This window comes from Paroedura picta, chromosome 2 (assembly GCF_049243985.1).
Source record: "Paroedura picta isolate Pp20150507F chromosome 2, Ppicta_v3.0, whole genome shotgun sequence".
In the NCBI taxonomy this organism is placed as follows: Eukaryota; Metazoa; Chordata; class Lepidosauria; order Squamata; family Gekkonidae; genus Paroedura; species Paroedura picta.
Genome location: NC_135370.1, coordinates 28,150,510 through 28,171,526, shown reverse-complemented (window position 1 = coordinate 28,171,526; position 21,017 = coordinate 28,150,510). Strand labels below are relative to the sequence as shown.

Here is a 21,017-nt window from a genome sequence, read left to right as displayed (position 1 = left end):
TTTGTCAGGCCATAAAGGTGCTGTCTTTTATTGAATTGAACCTTCCCCATTACAAAGGGTTACACATGCACAGGATTTCTGCATGGAAAGGGGAGGCGGGGATTCTGCACGGGGATCTCCTCAGCTTTTGAGTTGGGTCTAGCGTTTCTAGCCTTTGAGTACCAGCTGGAGATCTCCCAGGATTACCACAAGGCCCAGAGGACAGTTCTGGGGGGGAAATGGCTGCTCTGGAAGGTGGAATCTATGGAGTCACACCCTGGGAAGTCCCTCCCCTCTCCAATCCCTGTTCTCCCCGTTCTCAAAATCTCCAGTTGTTTCCCATCCCGCCCCGGCAGGTTGTCTGCTAGCCGCTCACCCCAGCCCGGAAGGATCAGCTCTGACTGTCGAAGGCTTTCTGAGGTCTCAGCCCATTTGGGTCTGCAGTAGAAGAGCTTGGTTCGAGGCCAACGGTCGGAATATGCAAGACCTGTAGAGTGCATGATTCAAAAGAACAAACAGGGAGCATCAGAGGAGATGTGCAAGTAGCACGGTTAGATTCGATGTCCAGATATTTTCAAATCCTCTTCTCCTGGGTCCTGATTGGCTCAGCCGGAGACTTCCTGCTCCTTTGAGTACACTTCCTCCCTGCTTCCCTCCCAAACAGTTGGTCAGTTAAACTGTTAGGACTATCTCACTCCCCTCTTATTCACATAGTTGTTTCTCGTCTCAATGAAACTATTTTATCGTTTGAGCAACTGTTGCTCCATTCCTCCTTTGCAGCTTGGTGCAATGGTTAAGACAAGCAGCTTCTGATCTGATTCAATTCCCCACTCCACCACATGTAGCCAACTTTGTAACCTTGGGTTAGTCACAGGTCTGATAGTTCTGTTCTCACCAAGCACTCCTGTCAGAGCACTCTCAGACTCACCTTCCTCCCAGTGTGCCTGTTGTGGGGAGAGGAATGGAAGGTGAATGTAAGATTCTTTGAGACTCCTTCAGGCAGTGAAAAGGGGAGATAATAACCAATTCTTCATATTTAAACTCTGCCAAGAACGAATTTTTCAGGGGATGAGCCTCCGGGAGTCAGTTCTGCAGGGCTTGCAAAAATGAGTTCTCCTCTAAGCGTTTGGTTGGGCCAGTGATCCAATAACATCTAATGGGCCCCTTTTTAAAAACAGCCCTGTCTCCATCTTAATCTGGCAAGAGACCTATTCAAAGGGCCGGCACTAGAAATCCTAGCAGCAGTTGATGCCAAACTCAGAAATGGCATCTTGTTTTTCATTGGCAGGTCTGGATGCCAGTCAGATGAGGTCTGGATGACAACTTTAGGGACGCCAGTCCCCAGGTGGGGCCGGGGAATCCCCGGCCCCAAAGAAGAAGAACTGCCTTGACTAAGGCCAGGGCCTTTTCGGTGCTGGCTCCAACGTGGTGATCGCTCTCCCAGATGAGATCAGGACCCGCCGGGACCTTAAACAGTTCTGCAGAGCCTATGGCTGAGGCCAGAAAAGAAGGCATCGTATTACCGAGGCCGCCCGTTGACGGGCGGTGGAGCTGGCGCCAGGGAAGAGGCGCGAAGAGGTGACGTGGGGGGGCGCACGTCGGAGACGGACAGCCGCTCGGAGCGTGGCGTCTGTAATGAGGCGGGCTATAAATAGCGCCACGTGCGCTAGCCCCGCCTCACTTGGCCGGAGAGAGCTGCTGGCGACGGAAGACTTCCCCACCCTCCCTCCCTTAGTTCTGATTTATCCTTGTAATAGGTCTTTCTTCTCTGTTAAATGGGGTTCTTGTGTTATAAGGGAATGTTGAGAGTTATCAAGTTGTCACAGCTGGCAGGACGGCATAGGGGGAACTTGAGTTTTGAGGGAGTACGGAGTGTGCCCGACTCCCAGATTGGGGCCTCCTAAGAGGCGGCTGGGCATGAACACCTGACCCTTTGGGAAAAGCTTGGGGTTCATGCAGCCGGGGGGCCCGAGGTTGGACCAATGGGGGTGTGCGCCTCCTGCGGTACCTCGGGTGGGTACACTTTCCAGGCAGGGACCCTAGGGGGCAGGAACCCTTGCTCCTGGTGGGGAGAAGGGAAGGGATTCCGGAATGTGCCCCTAGGGTCAAAAAATAGGTATGCTGGGGCTGTGGTCGGTTGACCACAGGGCAGGTTTTCCCCTATGCCTCACCAACACTCTGAGGTAATAAAAAGGTGTGGCCGGTTTTGCCAATACAAATTGGTGTCAAGTGTCTTTCCCGGGGCCCAGTGATACCCACATGCCTGTCAAAAGTATCACTGAAAAACCCCGGTCTCCACCAGCTACAAAAACATCAGAAAAATCAGGCTCCCTCTTTGCGGTTAAAAGGGCTGGTTGGGAATACAGCTTAATAGTAATTTAATATACATAATTGCATTTAGACATTCGAACAACTGTTTGTCTATGTACAGATCCTGTTGTTTCCTGCCCAACCAGGAAGGGCAGGCTACAAAATAAGGTTCTTATAGTATTATTAATATACTCCAGGGCCATCGGAGGAGAGGGGAAGTTACCAAACTTAGAGCAGAAACTTCCTGGCATTTCTCAAGTAACCTTTTCCTGTGTCCTTATTGGGTCTGCGGGAGACTTGCAACCCCTCAGTTCAAGACTTCCTTCCTGTTTGCCTTCCTATGAAGAAGAACATTTAGTCAGTTAGACTGCTAGGACTCTCTCCCTCCCCCCTCTCTCTTTCCAAAGTTCTTTCAATTCTCAATAAAGCTCTTTATTCTTTAAGCAGTTGGTGCTGTGCCCTTTTGCATAGTTTCATTCTGCCAATGACCCCCTCACCTCCAATTTCCTGGGGTTTCCTGATCTCGAGATGGTGATCCTACCTCTGTGTGTAGGATACAAGCACTTCAGCCGTGAGGCTCCATCCCCGATTCTCCAGGGATTTCCCCACCTGGTAGCCCACCCCCTCCCCTGCAGACGGCCATTGCATGGGGAACACCCAATGCCACATGCCCAGCCAGGGCCTTTTCTTCTTGCGAGGGTCCCCACAGGGGTTGGGGAGAGGAAGCGTCAAGGAGGAGTTGTGCTGATGAGAAGTAGCATTGGACTTCAGCCCAGTAGCCCCTTCACAGAGACCCACAAGAGGGGGGCGGGGGGTGAGGGGGGGCTATAGCCTTTCAGGAGTCAAGGGCTCCCTGGCCAGTGTTCAAAAGGCAAAGGCATTTGGATGCTGTGCTGCCCCCTAGTAGGGATTTATCTCCCTTGTGCCTGATTTCTCCCATCTGAAGAGTCTCTGCTGGCTCCACTTGCCCATTCGGAGCAGAGCCAGATGGGCCTGTCTGCTCTTACGGGCAGTAGTGTTAGCACTGGGGAAAGAAACTGGGTTTTCGTGTCCTGAGGACACAAATGGTCAGCGGGGACTCTGGTTTCCCAGAATGGGCTAGGATCCTGGGCAAAGACTCACCGGTTTGGTTTCCGCCTGCCAGACAGCTCTTAAATGCAAATAAGAAAGTAGAAAGGCATACAGGAGGATACGCCCCCAAAAGGACAGAAATGTGGGGCTCAATGAATCACCTCCATAGGGCCTGGGCCCCATCCTAAGGGAGGGATTTCGGACCCCCAGGAGAAGCAGCTCCTCTTCTGTTCTTAGGGGCAGTGTCAAGAGGGGGCATGGATGTTCCCCAAAAGGCAGCCTGTGAGGTGGGTGAGGCTGAGAGGGCCCTGAGGTTACTGAAGTGGGATCTGGGCAAAGCTCTCCCATCATCCCTGCGAGCTGAAGGCCGGTATTATGTGCATAGAATTTCGATTACAATTTGGAGTCGGTTGAAATATTGAAAACCTCTAGGATAAGTTTCACAATCACAGGAGGAAACAACTACTGATGAAAGGTCTACTTGAACAGGGAGGGAATGCAAACAAGCACAGAGTGTGAAGGTCGGGGGGTAGGGGTGGGGGCAAGCTGGCCCATCCATCTTGACACTCCAAGACAGTCATGTGGAAGCCATCCGTCCATCAGACCCTCCGGCAGCAGGCAGCCGTCCTGCAAAAAAGCAGAGGGGAGAGAAGAGCAGAGGCTGCTGGCAGTCCCAGGCAAGACAGCCTCCATCAGGGTGGCCAATCTGCGGCTCTCCAGGTATCCATGGACTACAATTCCCATGAACCTCTGCCGGCACACGTGCCTAGCAAGGGCTCATGGCAATTCTAGTCCATGGAGATACCTGGGCAGCCACAGTTTGGCTACCCAGGCCTTTCCCAAACATAGGAAATTGCGGGGGCTGGGCTACAGGGTCGGGAATCATAGATCATAGAGCTGGAAGGATCCACAGAGGCCATCTAGTCCCACTCCTGCTCAATGCAGGATCAGCCTAAAGCATCAGTTTTTTGCCCATACTATCCTTGTCACCATTGTCAAATATCTAAATAACTCTCCATATTTTTTATCTTTTTCATTTACCAGAAAACCTAAAAGATAAGCTTTTGGAGTCCTTAAATATTTTTGTGATTTTTTTATGGACATCCTGCCAAAAATGTCATTGCGCAGGGCCTGTAAGACGGAGCTCTTCCGCCAGGCGTATGGTTGAGGCCAGGGCAGTTTTTCCCACCGTCAATCTGAGGATCCCCTCCAATGCTGAGATCTCTAACATCGAGATCCTTAGATTGATAGCCCAGGGCCTGGTCTGGGCGTTTTGGGATTGTTTGTCTAGTGTGCAGTACCCAAACAGAGTGACCACTAGACTGGAAAACTGCAGTAGAACAAAATGACACAGGGGGGTTGTCCCAGAAAAGCCTGTGCCCCAAACAATAGAGATACATGAAATTAAATAACTTTCCATTGGAGGTGGGTAAAGGGTAAAGGTGAAGAGGGGTATCATGTCCATTCTCAACCTCCTTTTCTCCAGGTTGAACATTCCCAAGTCCCTCAACCTATCTTCGTTGCTCTCCTCTGTACCCTCGCCGTTCTCCTCTGTACCCTTTCAATTTTATCTACATCCTTGAAGTGAGGCCTCCAGAACTGCACATAGTACTCCAGGTGTGGTCTGACCACTGTGTCAGGATCAGTCCCCCCCGGGGGGGGGGGAGATTCCTCCCTGGGAACTGGGGACAGTTTGGGCGGGAGAATCGTATTGATAACTGCTTGCTTTTCCTATATCGAGCAGTCTTGACTTCAGATGTTAGAGTGATCAGAACTACTTCCAATTAAAGCTTTCTATTAAACTAGAAGCCTTTTGTGAGTCTGTCTGCCTTTGACAGTAAGTCAAGACTCACAACGCTCCTTCTCCAGACTGATGGCCGAATTTGGAGGGAGCCTAACTCTTACTGAACTCCAGGAAGAGGAGGATGGTACGTACGCCTGAGACGGGGGAACCGGTCTCACCGACCGTGGGGACCTGGTAACCACCGCTACCAGGGCACAAGCCAGGACGGCTACCCTTGCTCCTATTAAAAAAGACTATCAAGATCTGGGGAGGAAGCTCAAACAAATGGGGGCACAAGTGGTATTCTCTTCAATCTTGCCTGTCAAGAGAAGAGGAATGTGTTGGGAAAGGAAGATAATGGAGGTGAATCAGTGGCTGCGTAGTTGGTGCCGGCAGGAGAGATTTGGTTTCTGGGACCATGGGATAGGCTTTCTTGAGGAAGGCCTACTAGCAACTGATGGACTGCACTTATCGAAGCTGGGGAAGAATGTGTTTGGCAGGAACCTGATGAGATTCATCCGGAGAGCTTTAAACTGAAGCCACAAGGGGAAGGAGGCGATCAACATAGGGAGTGTAAGGAAGGGGAACGATCGGGGGCAGCCCAACCGGCAAGGCCAGCTCATAGGAAACCAAAAGTAAAAGGATTCAGATGCCTTTATACTAACGCCTGAAGCATGGACAATAAGAAGGAAGAGCTGGAACTTCTCATGCTGATGGAAAGGTATGATCTAGTAGGCATCACAGAAACTTGGTGGAATGATTCTCATGACTGGAATGTAATGGTGGATGGATATGAACTGTTCAGAAAAAACAGAATAGATTGAAGAGGTGGACGAGTGGCACTGTATGTGAGGATAGGGCTTACCTGTCAGGAAATTCTAGTGAAGGAGAGCATATCTACAATGGAAAGCATCTGGGTGAAAATAAGCGAGGGGAAAACAAACAGTGTGGTGGTTGGTGTCTGCTACCGACCGCCTGACCAACGAGAGGATGTGGATGCTGCACTTTGTGAGTAGCTTGTGAAAATATCCAAGCGGCAGGACCTTGTCATCATGGGTGACTTCAATTTCCCAGATGTGTGCTGGGAAACAAACTCTGCGAAGCGTCCTCAGTCATGCAACTTTCTGACCTGCCTGGCTGACAATTTCATTTATCAAATGGTAGATGAACCCACAAGAGGTTCAGCCATACTGGACATAATACTGACCAACAGGCAAGAGTTGGTGGATGAGGTGAAGGAGGTGGGGACCTAGGGGGAAGTGACCATGTCCTCATAGAATTCCTTTTGAGATGGGGAACCAAGGAAGCTTGTAGCCAGACACGGATGTTGGATTTTCGTAGGGCAAACTTTAATAAACTCAGAGACATGATGAGTGTCATACCATGGATGAGAATGCTGGAAGGGAAGGGAGCATGTGAAGGGTGGGCGCTACTCAAACATAAGCTATTGCATGCTCAATCAATGACTATCCCAGAAAGACGAAAACACTGCAGGAGTTCTAAGAAGCCTATTTGGATGAACAGAGAACTTCAAGAGGAACTAAGAAAGAAAAGGAAAATGTTCATGAAATGGAGAGAAGGACAGAGCTCTAAAGAAGAGTATCTACAGGTTACTAGGCACTGTAGATCAATCATCAGAAAGGCCATAGCTGAGAGTGAGCCAAGGTTGGCCAGGGAAGCCCATTGTAACAAAGGATTTTTCAGTTATGTGAGGAGCAAACGTAAAGGAGGCAATAGGCCCACTGTTGGGTGCGGATGGACAAACTCTAACAGAAGATACAGAGAAAGCAGAAAGGCTTAGTGACTATTTTACATCTGTTTTTCCCACAGATCAAAGGGTTTAGGCACATCTAGAGATGGCCGTAGCCAACGGATAGTGTCTGGGTGGCAGGTTAACATGGACAGAGAGGTTGTCGAGAGGCATTTAGCTGCACTGGATGAGTTCAAATATCCTGGGCCAGATGAAATGCACCCGAGAGTGCTCAAAGAACTTTCCAGAGAAATTGCGCAGCCCTTGTCCATCATCTTCAGGACCTCTTTAAGGACTGGAGATGTCCCGGAGGACTGGAAGAGAGCAAATGTTATTCTGATCTTCAAAAAAGGGAGGAAGGATGACCCGGGAAACTACAGACCAGTGAGTCTGACCTCTGTTGTGGGGAAGATAATGGAGCAGATATTAAAGGGAGCGATCTGCAAACCTCTGGAGGACAATTTGGTGATCCAAGGAAGTCAGCATGGATTTGTCTCCAACAGGTCCAGCCAGTCCAACCAGGTTTCCTTTTTTGACCAAGTAACAGGTTTGCTGGATCGTGGAAATTCGGTTGATGTTGTTTACTTGGATTTTAGTAAAGCTTTTGACAAGGTTCCCCATGATGTTTTGATGGATAAGTTAAGGGACTGCAATCTGGATTTTCAGATCGTTAGGTGGATAGGGAATTGGTTAGAGAACCGCACTTAAAGAGTTGTTGTCAATGGTGTTTCATCAGACTGGAGAGAGGTGAGTAGCGGGGTACCTCAGGGCTCGGTGCTCGGCCCGGTACTTTTTAACATATTTACTAATGATCTAGATGAGGGGGTGGAGGGACTACTCATCAAGTTTGCAGATGATACCAAATTGGGAGGACGGGCAAATACTCCGGAAGATAGAGACAGAGTTCAATGAGGTCTGAACACAATGGAAAAATGGGCAAATGAGAACAAGATGCAATTTAATAAAGATAAGTGTAAAGTTCTGCATCTGGGTCAGAAAAATGAAAAGCATGCCTACTGGATTGGGGACATGCTTCTAGGTAACACTGTGTGTGAACGAGACCTTGGGGTACTTGTGGATTGTAAACTAAACATGAGCAGGCTGTGTGATGCAGCGGTAAAAAAAAGGCAAATGCCATTTTGGACTGTATCAACAGGGGCATCACATCAAAATCACACGATGTCATAGTCCCATTGTATATGGCACTGATCAGACCACACCTGGAGTACTGTGTGCAGTTCTGGAGGCCTCACTTCAAGAAGAACGTAGATAAAATTGAAAGGGTACAGAGGAGAGCGACGAAGGTGACTTGGGGCCAAGGGACCAAGCCCTATGAAGATAGGTTGAGGGACATGGGAATGTTCAGCCTGGAGAAATGGAGGTTCAGAATGGACATGATAGCCCTCTTCACCTTTAACCTTTACCCAGCTCCCAAGGACCTTCCCAACCATTTCAATTTTACTCTCACAGGTCTAACACTTCCTAAAAACCAACAGAATGCCCACCCTGATCAATAGATAAAGCTACCCAAACCGTATACAGGTATAAAGGTAAAGGTAAAGGTATCCCCTGTGCAAGCACCGAGTCATGTCTGACCCTTGGGGTGACGCCCTCCAGCGTTTTCATGGCAGACTCAATACAGGGTGGTTTGCCAGTGCCTTCCCCAGTCATTACCGTTTACCCCCCAGCAAGCTGGGTACTCATTTTACCGACCTCGGAAGGATGGAAGGCTGAGTCAACCTTGAGCCGGCTGCTGGGATCGAACTCCCAGCCTCATGGACAAAGCTTTCAGACGGCTGCCTTACCACTCTGCGCCACAAGAGGCTCCTACATAAGGTATCCCCTGTGCAAGCACCGAGTCATGTCTGACCCTTGGGGTGACGCCCTCTAGCATTTTCATGGCAGACTCAATACGGGGTGGTTTGCCAGTGCCTTCCCCAGTCATTACCGTTTTACCCCCCAGCAAGCTGGGTACTCATTTTACCGACCTCGGAAGGATGGAAGGCTGAGTCAACCTTGAGCCGGCTGCTGGGATTGAACTCCCAGCCTCATGGGCAAAGCTGTCAGACAGCTGCCTTACCACTCTGCGCCACTAGAGGCTCTCATACAGGTATATACCCGTACAAAAATCCCTGTTAATTTACCAGCTTTTACAAGGAAACAAATGAGAAAAAAATATTCCTACATCACATGGCCTTTCGCAACAATGTCAATTTTTCTCCCACAGTTCTAACAGTTCCGAAAAACCAACAGAAAGCCCACCCTGATCAATAGATTAATCTACCCGAATCGAACATACGGTACTTAACTGTACGAACATCCCTATTAATTTACCTAATCTTTACGGGGAAAAAATGTGAAAAATATATTTATACATCCCAAGGACTTTCCCAACCCTTTCAATTTTACTCTTACAGGTCTAACACTTGCAAATAAACAATAGGATTCCTACAATGAAGAATATACAAAGCTACCCAAACAGTACATAGGGTACTTAAACGTAGGATATACCTATAAATTTACCTATTTTTTAAAATGAAAAAAATGTGAAAAAAAGATTTGTACATCCCATTTCCTATCCCAACCAAATCAATTTTCCCCCACAGGCCTAACACTTCTTAAAAACCAACAGATTGCCTACCCTGATCAATAGATAAAGCTTCCCAAACCGTATATTGGGTTACATAACCGTATGAAAATCCCTATTAATTTACTATTTTTTACAAGGAAAAAAATGTAAAAAAAATATTTCTACATCCTGTGGCCTATCCCAACCATGCCAATTTTTCTCCCACAGGTCTCACACAGTTCCCTATTAATTTACTAGTTTTTTCAAAGAAAAAAAATATGAACAAAATATTTCTACATACCATGGCCTTTCCCAATCATGTCAATAGATAAAGCTACTCAAACCGTATATAGGGTATTTAACCGTAAAAATCCGTATTAATTTACCAGTTTTTTCAAGGAAAAAATGTGAAAAAAATATTTCAACGTCCCATGGACTATCCCAACCATATCAATTTTTCTCCCACAGGTCTAACAGTTCTGAGAAACCAACAGAATGCCCACCCTGATTAATAAATTAAGCTACCCGAATCGAACATACGGTACTTGACCGTACAAAAATCCCTATTAATATACCTAAACTTTACGGGGGGAAAATCTGAAAAATATAGTCATACATCCCAAGGACTTTCCCAACCATTTCAATTTTACTCTCACAGGTCTAACACTTCCAAAAACCTACAGAATGCCCACTCTGATCAATAGATAAAGCTATCTAAACCGTACATAGTGTATATAACCGTACAAAAATCCCTATTAATTTACCAGATTTTACAAGGAAAAAATGTGAAAAAAATATTTTTACATCCCGTGGCAACAATGTCAGTTTTTCTCCCACAGTTCTAACACTTCCAAAAAACCAACAGAATGCCCACCCAGAACAATATATAAAGCTACTATACCCGTACACAGGGTACTTAAACGTAGGAGATACCTGTTAATTTACCTAATTTTAAAAGGAAAAAAATGTGAAAAAAATATTTCTACATCCCTTTCCCCTTCCCAAATATGTCAATTTTTCTCCTACAGGTCTAACACCTCTGAAAAACCAACAGAATGCCCAGCCTGAACAATATATAGAGCTACCCAAACTGTACATAGGGTACTTATCCATACAAAAATCCCTATTAAATTACCAGTTTTTACAAGGAAAAAAAATTTCTACATCCCATGGCCTTTAGCAACAATGTCAATATTTTACCCACAGTTCTTACACTTCCGAAAAACCAATAGAATGCCCACCCAGAACAATATATAAAGCTACCAGACCCATACTCAGGGTACTTAAACATAGGAAATACCTATTAATTTACCTAACTTTTACCAGGAAAAAAATGTGAAAAAAATATTTCTACATCCCATGGCCTATCCCAACCATATCAGTTTTTCTCCCACAGGTCTAACACTTCCCAAAAACCAACAGAATGCCCACCCTGATCAATAGATAAAGCTACCCGAACCGTCCATAGGGTATTTACTCGTACGAAAATCCGTATTAATTTACCACTTTTTTTCAAGGAAAATATGTAAATTTCCCAGCTTTTACAAAGAAGAAAATGTGACAAAAATATTTCTACATCCCCTGGCCTTTCCCAACCATGTCAACTTTTTCCCCCACAGGTCTAACACTTCCAAAAAAAAAATAGAATTCCCACCCTGAAGAATATACAAAGCAACCTGAACCGTACATAGCAAACGTAGGAGATACATATTAATTTACCTAATTTTTAAAAGGAAAAAAATGTGAAAAAAAGATTTGTACATCCCATGTCCTATCCCAACCAAGTCAATTTTCTCACACAGGTCTAACACTTCTTAAAAATCAACAGAATGCCCACCCTGATCAGCTACTCAAACCGTACATAGGGTATTTAACCGTACAAAAATCACAATCAATGTACCTAACTTTTCAAGCAAAAAAACGTGAAAAATATATTCCCAAGGCCTTTCCCCCATGTCAAATTTGCTCCCACAGGTCTAACTATTCTGTACAATCAACAGAATCCCCACCCTGTTCAATAGATAAAGCTAGCCGAACCATACATAGGGTATTTAACAGTATGAAAATCCCTATTAATTTACCAGTATTTTCAAGGAAAAAAATATTTCTACATCCCATGGCCTTTAGCAACAATGTCAATTTTTCTCCCACAGTTCTAACACTTCTTAAAAACCAACAGAATGCCCACCCTGTTCAATAGATAAAGCTACCCAAACCGTACATTGGGTATTTACCCGTATGATACTCCCTATTAATTTACCAGTTTTTTCAAGGAAAAGATGTAAAAAAATATTTCTACATCCCATGGCCTATCCCAACCATGTCAATTTTTCTCCCACAGGTCTAACACTTCTGAGAAACCAACAGAATGCTCACCCTGATCAATAGATAAAGCTACCCAAACCGTGCATAGGGTATTTACCCGTACGAAAATCCCTATTAATTTACCAGTTTTTTCAAGGAAAAAATGCGAAAAACAATATTTCTATATGCCATGGACTTTCCCAATCATGTTATTGTTTCTCCCACAGGTCTAAGACATCTGAAAAACCAACAGAACGCCCGCCCTGATCAATAAATAAAGCTACCCGAACCGAACATACGGTACTTAACCGTATGAAAAACCCTATTGATTAACCATTTTTATCAACGAAAAAAAACGTGATAGAAATATTTCTACATCCCATGGCCTTTCTCAACCATTTAATTTTTCCTCCACACTTCCAAAACTGCTGCAAAACCAACAGAATGCCCACCCTGATCAATAGATTAAGCTACCCGAACCAAACATACGGTACTTAACCATACAAAAATCCCTATTAATTTACCTAATCTTTATGGGGAAAAAATGTGAAAAATATATTTATACATCCCAAGGACTTTTCCCACCATTTCAATTTTACTTTCACAGGTCTAACACTTCCCCAAAACCAACAGAATGCCCACCCTGCTCAATTAATAAAGATACCCGAACCGTACATAGGGTATTTACCCGTACGAAAATACCTATTATTTTACCAGTTTTTTCAAGGAAAAAAATGCGAAAAAAATATTTCTACATGCCATGGACTTTCCCAATCATGTCAATTTTTCTCCCACAGGTCTAACACTTCCAAAAAAACAATAGAATGCCCACTCTGAACAATATACAAAGCAACCCGAACCGTACATAGGGTAGTTAACCCTACGAAAATCCCTATTAATTTCCCAGCTTTTACAAGGAAGAAAATGTGACAAAATATTTCTACATCCCCTAGCCTATCTCAACCAAGTCAATTTTTCTCCAGCAGGTCTAACACCTCTGAGAAACCAACAGAATTCCCACCCTGATCAATAGATAAAGCTACCTTGGCATGCCAGATTAGAAGTCCGCACTCCTAACCACTACACCAAACTGGCTCTCTAGGGACAATTCAGTAAGATATGTTGTATGGTGTCAGGAGTGTTTAATTCACAGGGACATAGTCTATTTTCTAAAGGAATCTTGGGAAATCTCCCTTGTAATACTTCGGGTGGAAAGGCGTTGAGCCGAGCAAGCGCAAACGCTCTGCGATAAAAATAATTTGCCAAGTTATAGAAATAAGCCGGCATTAACCCATGCTTCACTAAGAGACCAAGTGCACAGGGAGTGCAAGTTGCCGGAACAGTAGGATTGACTTTTTGGAAATCCTGATCAAGGAGCCTTTGTTTAATTTGGCACATAATGGAAGATTCATTCAGAGATAAGATGTAATCATAGTCAATGCCAATTTGTTGTAGTTAGGATGGTGGAGTACCATTTATATTTAAAAGAATTTAAAAGACTCTATAAACAGGCCACTAGACTATCTAATCTGAACCTAAAATGCAGTTTTAGCCAATATTTGAAGGTAGAACTCCAGGCCTTAGTTTCGAGAAGATTATGGCTGATTTCGACAGGTGGTGGTCCCCAACCACCGGGTGGCGGCCCCGTGCTGGGCCGCAAAGGCCCTGACACTGGGCCGCAAAGGCCCTGGCACTGGGCCGCAGCTCCCTGCCTCCGCTGGGCCGGGCCACACATGCGGGTTTGCCCCATGCATGGCCACAAACGTGCATGCGCGGTACTCCCACGCATGTGCACATGCGTGGCTAGGTTGTGGGAGTGCTGCACATGTGCGTATGCGGCTGCGCACTGCGCAACGCACATGCATGACCCAGGCCACGCATCAATCTGCGGTCCTCCAAATGTTTATAGACTACAATTCCCATGAGCCCCCTGCCAGCGTTTGCTGGCAGCTCATGGGAATTGTAGTCCATAAACATCTGGAGGACCACAGGCTGACTAACCCTGGTGTAAATGGTACTTAATCTTTTTTCCATGTATGTTTCAAAAGATCAATAGTAGGTTCCTACTTTTTTGCTTTTTTTGCTTTTCCCCTTTTAACTTTCTTTTTCCTTTCTATTTTTCATCTCCACATTTTGGCCAACTTATTCCTTTGTTCACCACCTGGAGGTTGGCAACCCCAAGCTCTGCCCTTCAGCAGTTGTATTGCGGTTGGAGCCATGGCTGCCTCAGGATTCAGCTGCCACTTCTGGAACTCTCCAGCCACGACCTGGACGTTGGCAACCCTAAGGGTGTCCTTGGGCCAGCACATTACCTCACCCTACCCTACCTCCCAGGGTTCTTGTGAGGAGAAAACGGAAGAGGACGAAAGTCGTTTTGTATCCCCACTTGGGGTATAAAGTAATAAACATGGCTATCTATTTTAAGGGGTGGTGGAGAATGAAATGCAGCCCCAGAAGAAACCAACGGCCGACAGAACCCCCCCTCCCCCCTCCGTCTTCCCACAGGGGGAGTAAACCGTTAGCAGACAAGGGGCGAAGGGGAGCATCGCCATTGGCGGGCAGCGGGAAGAGGCGGATCGGTTCTCGCGCCGCCTGTCAATCAATCTACCCATCCATCAAACCTCTCCGCCTCCGCTCTTTCCCTCGGGGCGGCTTTCGCCCAAAGAGAAGGAGGCCGTCCTCTCCTCTGAGCCCCGCCCGCCAGGCCAGTAGCAGCCAATCAGGGCCGGCGAGTGCGAGGCGGTGATTCGAATTCAGTCGCGAGGCCTCGAGGGGCGGGCCGGTGCCATCGCGTCCGGCCGGAGTCGGGGCTGTTGCTAGGCGACGGGAGTCTGCCCCGCAGCACAACATTACCCCCCTCTCTACCCCGGTCCTACCTGCCCGCCCCTTGCAGTCTCCTTAGAGTAGGGGCGAGCAGCCGGTCCCGCAGCCATGAGCAACGAGCAGGTGAGGGACAGGGTGTGTTGGGGAGGGCGGGGGACAAGAAAGGGGGCTCAGCCAACCCGCCCCCGCCTCCGCCTCCGCCCCCTCCCCCTGTAGCCGCCCTCTCTGCCCCCCTGACCGGAATGGTTATATTGTATTTGTATGCCGCTCTTCCCTGGCCTTGCTGGGCCGCAGCTGGCAAGGGGTTTGCAGGGTACGGGTGTGTGGGTGTGAGAGAGAGGGGCACCTGAGCATCATCCTCGGGCAGGGATGCCAGCCTCCAGGTGGGGCCTGGGGATCTCCTGGAATGGCAGCTCACCCCCAGACTGCAAGGATTTGTTCTCCATGAGAAAATGGAGGGGTGGAGTGTTATGGGTGCCTGCCAACAGGTGGGGCCTGGAGAATCCTCCAGGATTACAGCTAATCTTCCGACTGCAGAGATCAGCTTGCCTGGAGAAAAGGGGTGCCTTGGTAGGTGGACTTTGCCCCGTTGTAGCCCCACCGAAATACCTGTCCTCCTCAGTCTCCACCCCTAAATCTTGCAACCTGGATCTGGCAAATCTCTTCCACCCCATATCCCCCGTTAGTGTGCAAGGGGCACCTGTCATCCGTTATATATAAGGCTCTGCTGTGTCTGAATACTGGGGCAAGAGCTGGCTCTGAACAAAGCTGGAGCGGGAATAAGTCTTGCTGGGAGGAAGGATGCCAGCCTCCTGGTCTGGGGATCCAACAGAATTACAGCTTGTCTCCAGACTACAGAGTTCAGCTTCCCTGGCGAAAAGTGTTTTGGAAGGTGAACTGAGGACTCTCCTCCCCAGGCTCCATCTCCAGGTGTTTCCCAAATTGGATCTGGCAACCCTGTTCCCAATTTTCCACTGGTGGTCAGTGAGTATCTGGCAATCATACCCTAAGTGTATCTTGGAGGGCATTAGGTGCAGGTGGCCATGGGTTCCCATGAGGTGTCTGTAGCTTGCTTGCAGTCCCCTCCCATACAGGGTGCTGCTGCTAAAAGTTTTGTACTGTAGACTTCTGTTGCTTCTCTTTTGGGGAGCATCACTTCAAGGGGTTATGGTAGCTCGCCAGCTGATCTTGAGGGACTGTCTCTAAATGGCAGACTTTAGAAAACAAAACCTACCCATACAATACAAATGCAGAAAAAAACTGCAGCATGAAAGCACATACATTCCACATGCATCCTGCAGTTTTATTTTCAGCTGTCAATTCACAGCTGACTTAAGGTGACCCTGTAAGAGTTTCAAAGCAAGAAAGGAACAGGCGGTTTGCTGTTGCCTGCCTTGACATGGCAACCCTGGACTTCTTTGGTAGTCTCCCATCCAAATAATAACCCTGCTTAGCGTCTGAGATGTGATGAGATTGGGCTAGGCTGGACCATCCCATTCAGCGCTGCCTCTGCTTATATTCTCATTTATTGTGAGCAACCTGTCCTTTCTGTGTTCCTTCCAGAAAATCATTGCATTCTTATGACGTTTACAAAGGAAACAGTGTCCCCCAAAATTCATGCTTATTCATTGCCCTCCACCGTGCACCGCAATCGCCGTTCTCTTTAGCATCAGCCACAAAGGGTGTTTTCCATTCCATGTATTTCTCCAGCCTCACCAGCTTGGCAACATCCGTTCAAAGGGTTGGATCCAGACTCCATTCCACTGGGAGAATGGAACTGTCTTGCATCCCTTCACCTGCTGCAGCCCACAGAATGGAAAGGCTAGGGGATAAGGGGCACTGAGGAATCGCATGGCAGGAAGGCTCCACAGTTGGAAGATGGAACTATTGGCAGTTGATTTAGTCTGGATACAACCTGTGCGTGTGTGTGCATAAAATACAGTCAATTCACAGGTACCTTATGGCAGCCCCAGACCTCAATTATTAACTTCACCTCACAGCCTTCTTTGGAGATCTTCCTTCCAAGTACTGAGCTTGCTTTGCTTCCTAGGTCTGACAAAATCAACCTGTTGCCTTCTCTTGCAAATCCAGTCTCAATAGGGCATAAACCTCTGTCCATCTCCCCATACTCTCTCCTCTTCTCTGTCTCCCAGGATTATCTGGTATATAATTTCTTCATTTCCCTTCTCACACCTAAATGGCCCGCGGCCTTGTTTATTTAAATTCTTCAGGTATCTATTTGTATTCCTTGGCTCACTGGTCCCTTTTATTCCAGTGACCTTGCCTGGTACTGTGTATTTACCATGACACACAGTGTTACATATTACCCAGCAACAATAGCAAACCTGGTCTTGCTGCCGGTCAGTGCTTGAATGGGAGCCACCCTGGGCTCCAGCGTATGCACTGCATATGCATAAAAACATAATCATATAATAATAGAAACAGAAACAAAGTTGGAAAGGGCCCATACAGTTCATCTAGTCCCACCCCGTGCTCAATGCAGAATCAGCCTAAATTATCCAGGATATTTATTTATTATTTATTTATTCTATTTATATACTACCCTCCCCAAAGGCTCAGGGTGGTTTACATGAAACCGGAACAATACAATTAACTCAATTTATAGTGATGTGGTAACAACAATAACAATGACAACAAGATAGTGATAGTAATAAACATTGTGAAACAGTAGAATACTAGGGACATTGATTAACTCGTACTGAGGCCCAGTGGTTTGGACAGATCTATAATGATTGTTAGAGGAAGGCTCGGGGGGGGGGGGCGATGGGAAGGGGTGGCCAACTATTGCTTACAAACCATCAGTGAAAGGGAGCTCACTGCCTCTCTAGGCAGTCGATTCCACTGCTGACTCTGGGAATTTCCTCCCTGATATCTAGATGGAACTGTTTTACATGTAATTTAAACCCATTACTGCGGGCACTCTCCTCTGCTGCCAACAGGAACCACTCCCTGCCCTCTTCCATATGATAGCCTTTCAGATACTTAAAGAGAGCAATTATGTCCCCTATCAACCTCCTCTTCTCCAAGCTGAACATACCCAAGTCCCTCATCCTTTCTTCATAGGGCTTGGTCCCCTAGGCTCCGGATCATCCTTGTCACGCTCCTTTGTGCCTTCTCAATTCTGTCCACATCCTTTTGAAGTGAGGCTTCTGCACACTGCACACATGACTCCATGTGTGGTCTGACCAATGTAGTATATAGCAGGACTATGACATCTTGCGATTTTGATATGATTCTTCTAAATCAGACCGTGGTCCTTCAAGTTCACTATTGTCCAGTTAGACTGGCAGCAGCTTTCCAGGGTCTCAGGCGGAGGTCTTTGACATCACCTACTTAGTAGGAAAAAAGATAGGAGAAAGTACTGACACACTGATGTACTGAGGCCATGTTCTCAAAATAATAAAAATATTCAAGTGCTGGATGCATTGGTTATAAATTTGGGGGGAACATAATCTCACACTAAAGGAGTTTCATTTTTAACATGCCCCAAGATATACCCCAGCAACCATAAACTATAAGTTCAAGAAAATGACCTTGAATACATGAAATGGATGTTGACCTTCAGGACAACTTTTGGGTTCAGTATCCAGTCCCCAGAAAAATTCTACTCCAAGAATTAGGGATCCCACCTCGGAACATCAGAAGAAGTCTGCTAGATTAGACCAGTGGTCCAGCTTTATGTTCCAACAGTGGCCAGCCAGATGCCTCCGGAAGCCCACAAGAAGGCACAGAGAAGCAGTGGGCTATTTCCTGTCACTTGTTCAGCTTCTGCAGTGCTACTGATTAGGCCTGCACAGCCTAAGTTCATGCAGCCTACCAGCCATACTTGGTGGCCCACAAGAGGCCTGATGAACCAATATTTGGTATCTATCTAGGTCAACTGAACACTGTCCTCCTTGTAGCATCGCTGACTTCCACAAATTCCAGCTAGTGTTATTTGCAACTACTTGGGACTTTATCAGATCATGTCCAGTTGAATTAAATAATTTCAGAGGGTAGCCATGTTGGTCTGCAATAGATGAGCTAGATTTGAGTCCTTTAGGACTTTAGAGGCCTGGGAGATTTTCCAGGTATAAGCATTCAAGAGTCAAACCTGACAGAAGGAACTTTGATTCTCCAAAGCTTATGTCACAAAAATCTTGTTGTTCTACAGGACTTGGATCTTCCACCAGGCATTTGGTTGAGACCAGGGGCCATTCCGCACAAGGACCAATGTTGCTAATTGATTTCTCAAAGCGGAAACGCTATTTTAAATAGTGGAATCTCGGCGTTCCGCATACTTTCATTTGTAGTGGAATCCAGTAGCGTTTCCCCACAGGTTTCTGGTCTCGCAGGAATCTCTAGAAAGGAAGCGATTTTTTTCTGTGCTTGTTCCCGCCCCTGGCCGTCAATCAAACAGAACAGCCAATGGGTGGTTGTTATCATGCTCCCAAAAAGCCACTTTTCCTTTAAGCATAGGTTTAAAAAACAAACAAACCACATGTTGCAACAAATATGTGTTGATTCGTTGCAACGGAGAGACCCATCCAGCTGGCATGTGAGCTGGCGGTTCATCGTTACCACGCTCCCCCGAGTGGAAAAAAAATCCCCCCCCCCCGCGCGGGTGCGATTTTTGGTCGAAATTAAAGGGAACTGGCGAACAGGGAGCTGTGTTGTGCTTGGGGACTTAGGGGAGCTTTAAAGCAGTGGTCCCCAACCTTTTTATCACTGGGGACCGGTCAACACTTGACAATTTTACTGAGGCCCGCGGTGGGGTAGTCTTTTGCAGAGGGACGTCACCACCACCGCCTGAGCCCCTGCTCCACTTGCTTTCCTGCGGGCAATCCTGCCAGCAGCAGCTGCGCAGTGCCATGCTGAGGGGGAACTCCAGCCATGGTGGCTGCTGGAGAGCACCAAAGGTGAGCTGGTGGCAGGGCAGCTGCTGAGGCAGCAGCTGGGGAGGAGGACGAGGAGGAGCCGCAGCCCGGCACCGACTGATCTACGGACCGGCACCGGTCTCCGGACCAGGGGTTGGGGACCACTGCTTTAAAGCACTTCAGTGGAGGGACTGTAGCTGGAGAAGCCTCCCTGGGTGAATGAAGCCTCGCTGGTTCGTTGCTTTCCCCGATGGCGATGAGAAGGTAGGCCGTGGGCTCCTGCAGCGGCTGGTCATGGGCTCGTCATGTCGGCAGCAAAGTGCGATGGCGGGCGGTGGGTCATCGGCGTGCTGTTGTCTTTGCGGCAATTTAGAAGGGTGGGCGCCCCCCCCCCCCGCGGCTCACCGTCGTCCTCTGCGTGTTGGCGGCGATGTCAGAGCACGGGCGGCAGCTCGTCGTCTGGCTGCTGGGCTCCGCGGTGATGTTGGATGGCGGGCCGCAGCGGTGAAAAGCGCGGATTGAGGGGGCGAGCGAGGATTGGGGAGCATAGTCGGGGAAGGGCATTCTCTGGGCGGAGGGAAAGCGATTTTCCCCGAGCCCAGGGAAGTGGGGCTAGGCTCTTCCCTGGTAGCCATCCGGGCAGGATGGCGGCTCGGGAGGACTGGAGTCTGTGGCGCGGCGTTCGGTGAACGGGCCAAGTGTCCAATAGGGAGGACACTTGGCCCTGGAGTGCTACTCAGAGGAGCGAATCAGGAGCCGCGATTCGCTCCTCCAAGTTTTTATCCCGGACAGAGCCCGCCCTAACTCCTCCCCACCAGCCCTTACTCTTTTATTTAATCCGCTCAGCAGGGGTGGATTAAAGATTGTGAAAAGCTGAGTTCCATGTACTGTTTTCTGTGTTTTATGTAAACAACCCTGAGCCTCAGGGGAAGGCGGTATATAAATACAATAAACAAACAAACAAATAAAACCTTGAAGTCAATTGTGAACTACGTGCTCTCTACCGGGGATAGGTGTGTGGTGACTACTCTGGAGGCAGAACAGAGAAGGAGGGGGAGGAGGAGCCGCCGCCACCCAAGGTCACCCAGCTGGTTGCATGTGGGGGAGTGCAGAATCAAACCCCGCATGACAGATTAGAAGTCCGCACTCCTAACCACTACACCAAACTGGCTCTCCTGGAACATTACCTGTTTGCCCTGGAACATCACCTATTTGCCCTGGAACGTCACCTTTTAAACCAAAAGACTGAAGCTGGATAAGGGGATGTCATCAAATCTAGGATTTGGAGCCCTGACTTGGGTAGCGAAGGCTAGCCCAATCCCATCTCAGAAGCTAAGCAAGGTTGGCCCTGGCTAGAATGGGGGATCTCCAAGGAGTATCAGGGTGGCTGCACCAAGCCAAGCAATGGCAAACCACAACTGGTCATCTCTTGCCTTGGGAACCTTACAAGGCCACCGTGAGTCAGCTGATAAATGAAAACAAAATTTGGAACAAGGAATTTATGGATACATGCAGACAAGCGTGCATACTGTGTTTCAGCAGCAGAGGGCA

At 47.6% G+C, this 21,017-nt stretch overlaps 2 protein-coding genes across 8 annotated transcripts in view; one reads left to right on the top strand and one right to left on the bottom strand.

The window, feature by feature from the left end:
- LOC143829130 (maestro heat-like repeat-containing protein family member 7) overlaps positions 1-14,188 on the bottom strand; it is an 80,268-nt gene extending 66,080 nt beyond the window's left edge. Inside the window, exons 1-3 of one of the 5 annotated variants that reach the window (XM_077319515.1) lie at positions 13,834-14,188; positions 2,553-3,987; positions 356-466 (exon numbers count right to left, since the gene is read on the bottom strand). The gene's annotated coding sequence lies outside the window, so the exon portion shown is untranslated. Of the gene's footprint in view, positions 1-355; positions 1,646-2,552; positions 4,813-13,833 lie in introns of those variants that run through there. The other 4 variants (XM_077319516.1, XM_077319517.1, XM_077319519.1 and 1 more) reach the window with 4 other exon arrangements.
- A 362-nt stretch (positions 14,189-14,550) lies between these two features.
- DNAH7 (dynein axonemal heavy chain 7) overlaps positions 14,551-21,017 on the top strand; it is a 168,300-nt gene continuing 161,833 nt past the window's right edge. Inside the window, exons 1-2 of one of the 3 annotated variants that reach the window (XM_077319510.1) lie at positions 14,592-14,712; positions 15,441-15,573. Coding sequence is in view for 2 of the 3 variants with exons in the window: in XM_077319508.1 (XP_077175623.1) it covers positions 15,034-15,159 (126 nt within the window). In the remaining variant the exon portion in view is untranslated. Of the gene's footprint in view, positions 14,713-15,028; positions 15,160-15,440; positions 15,574-21,017 lie in introns of those variants that run through there. The other 2 variants (XM_077319509.1, XM_077319508.1) reach the window with 2 other exon arrangements.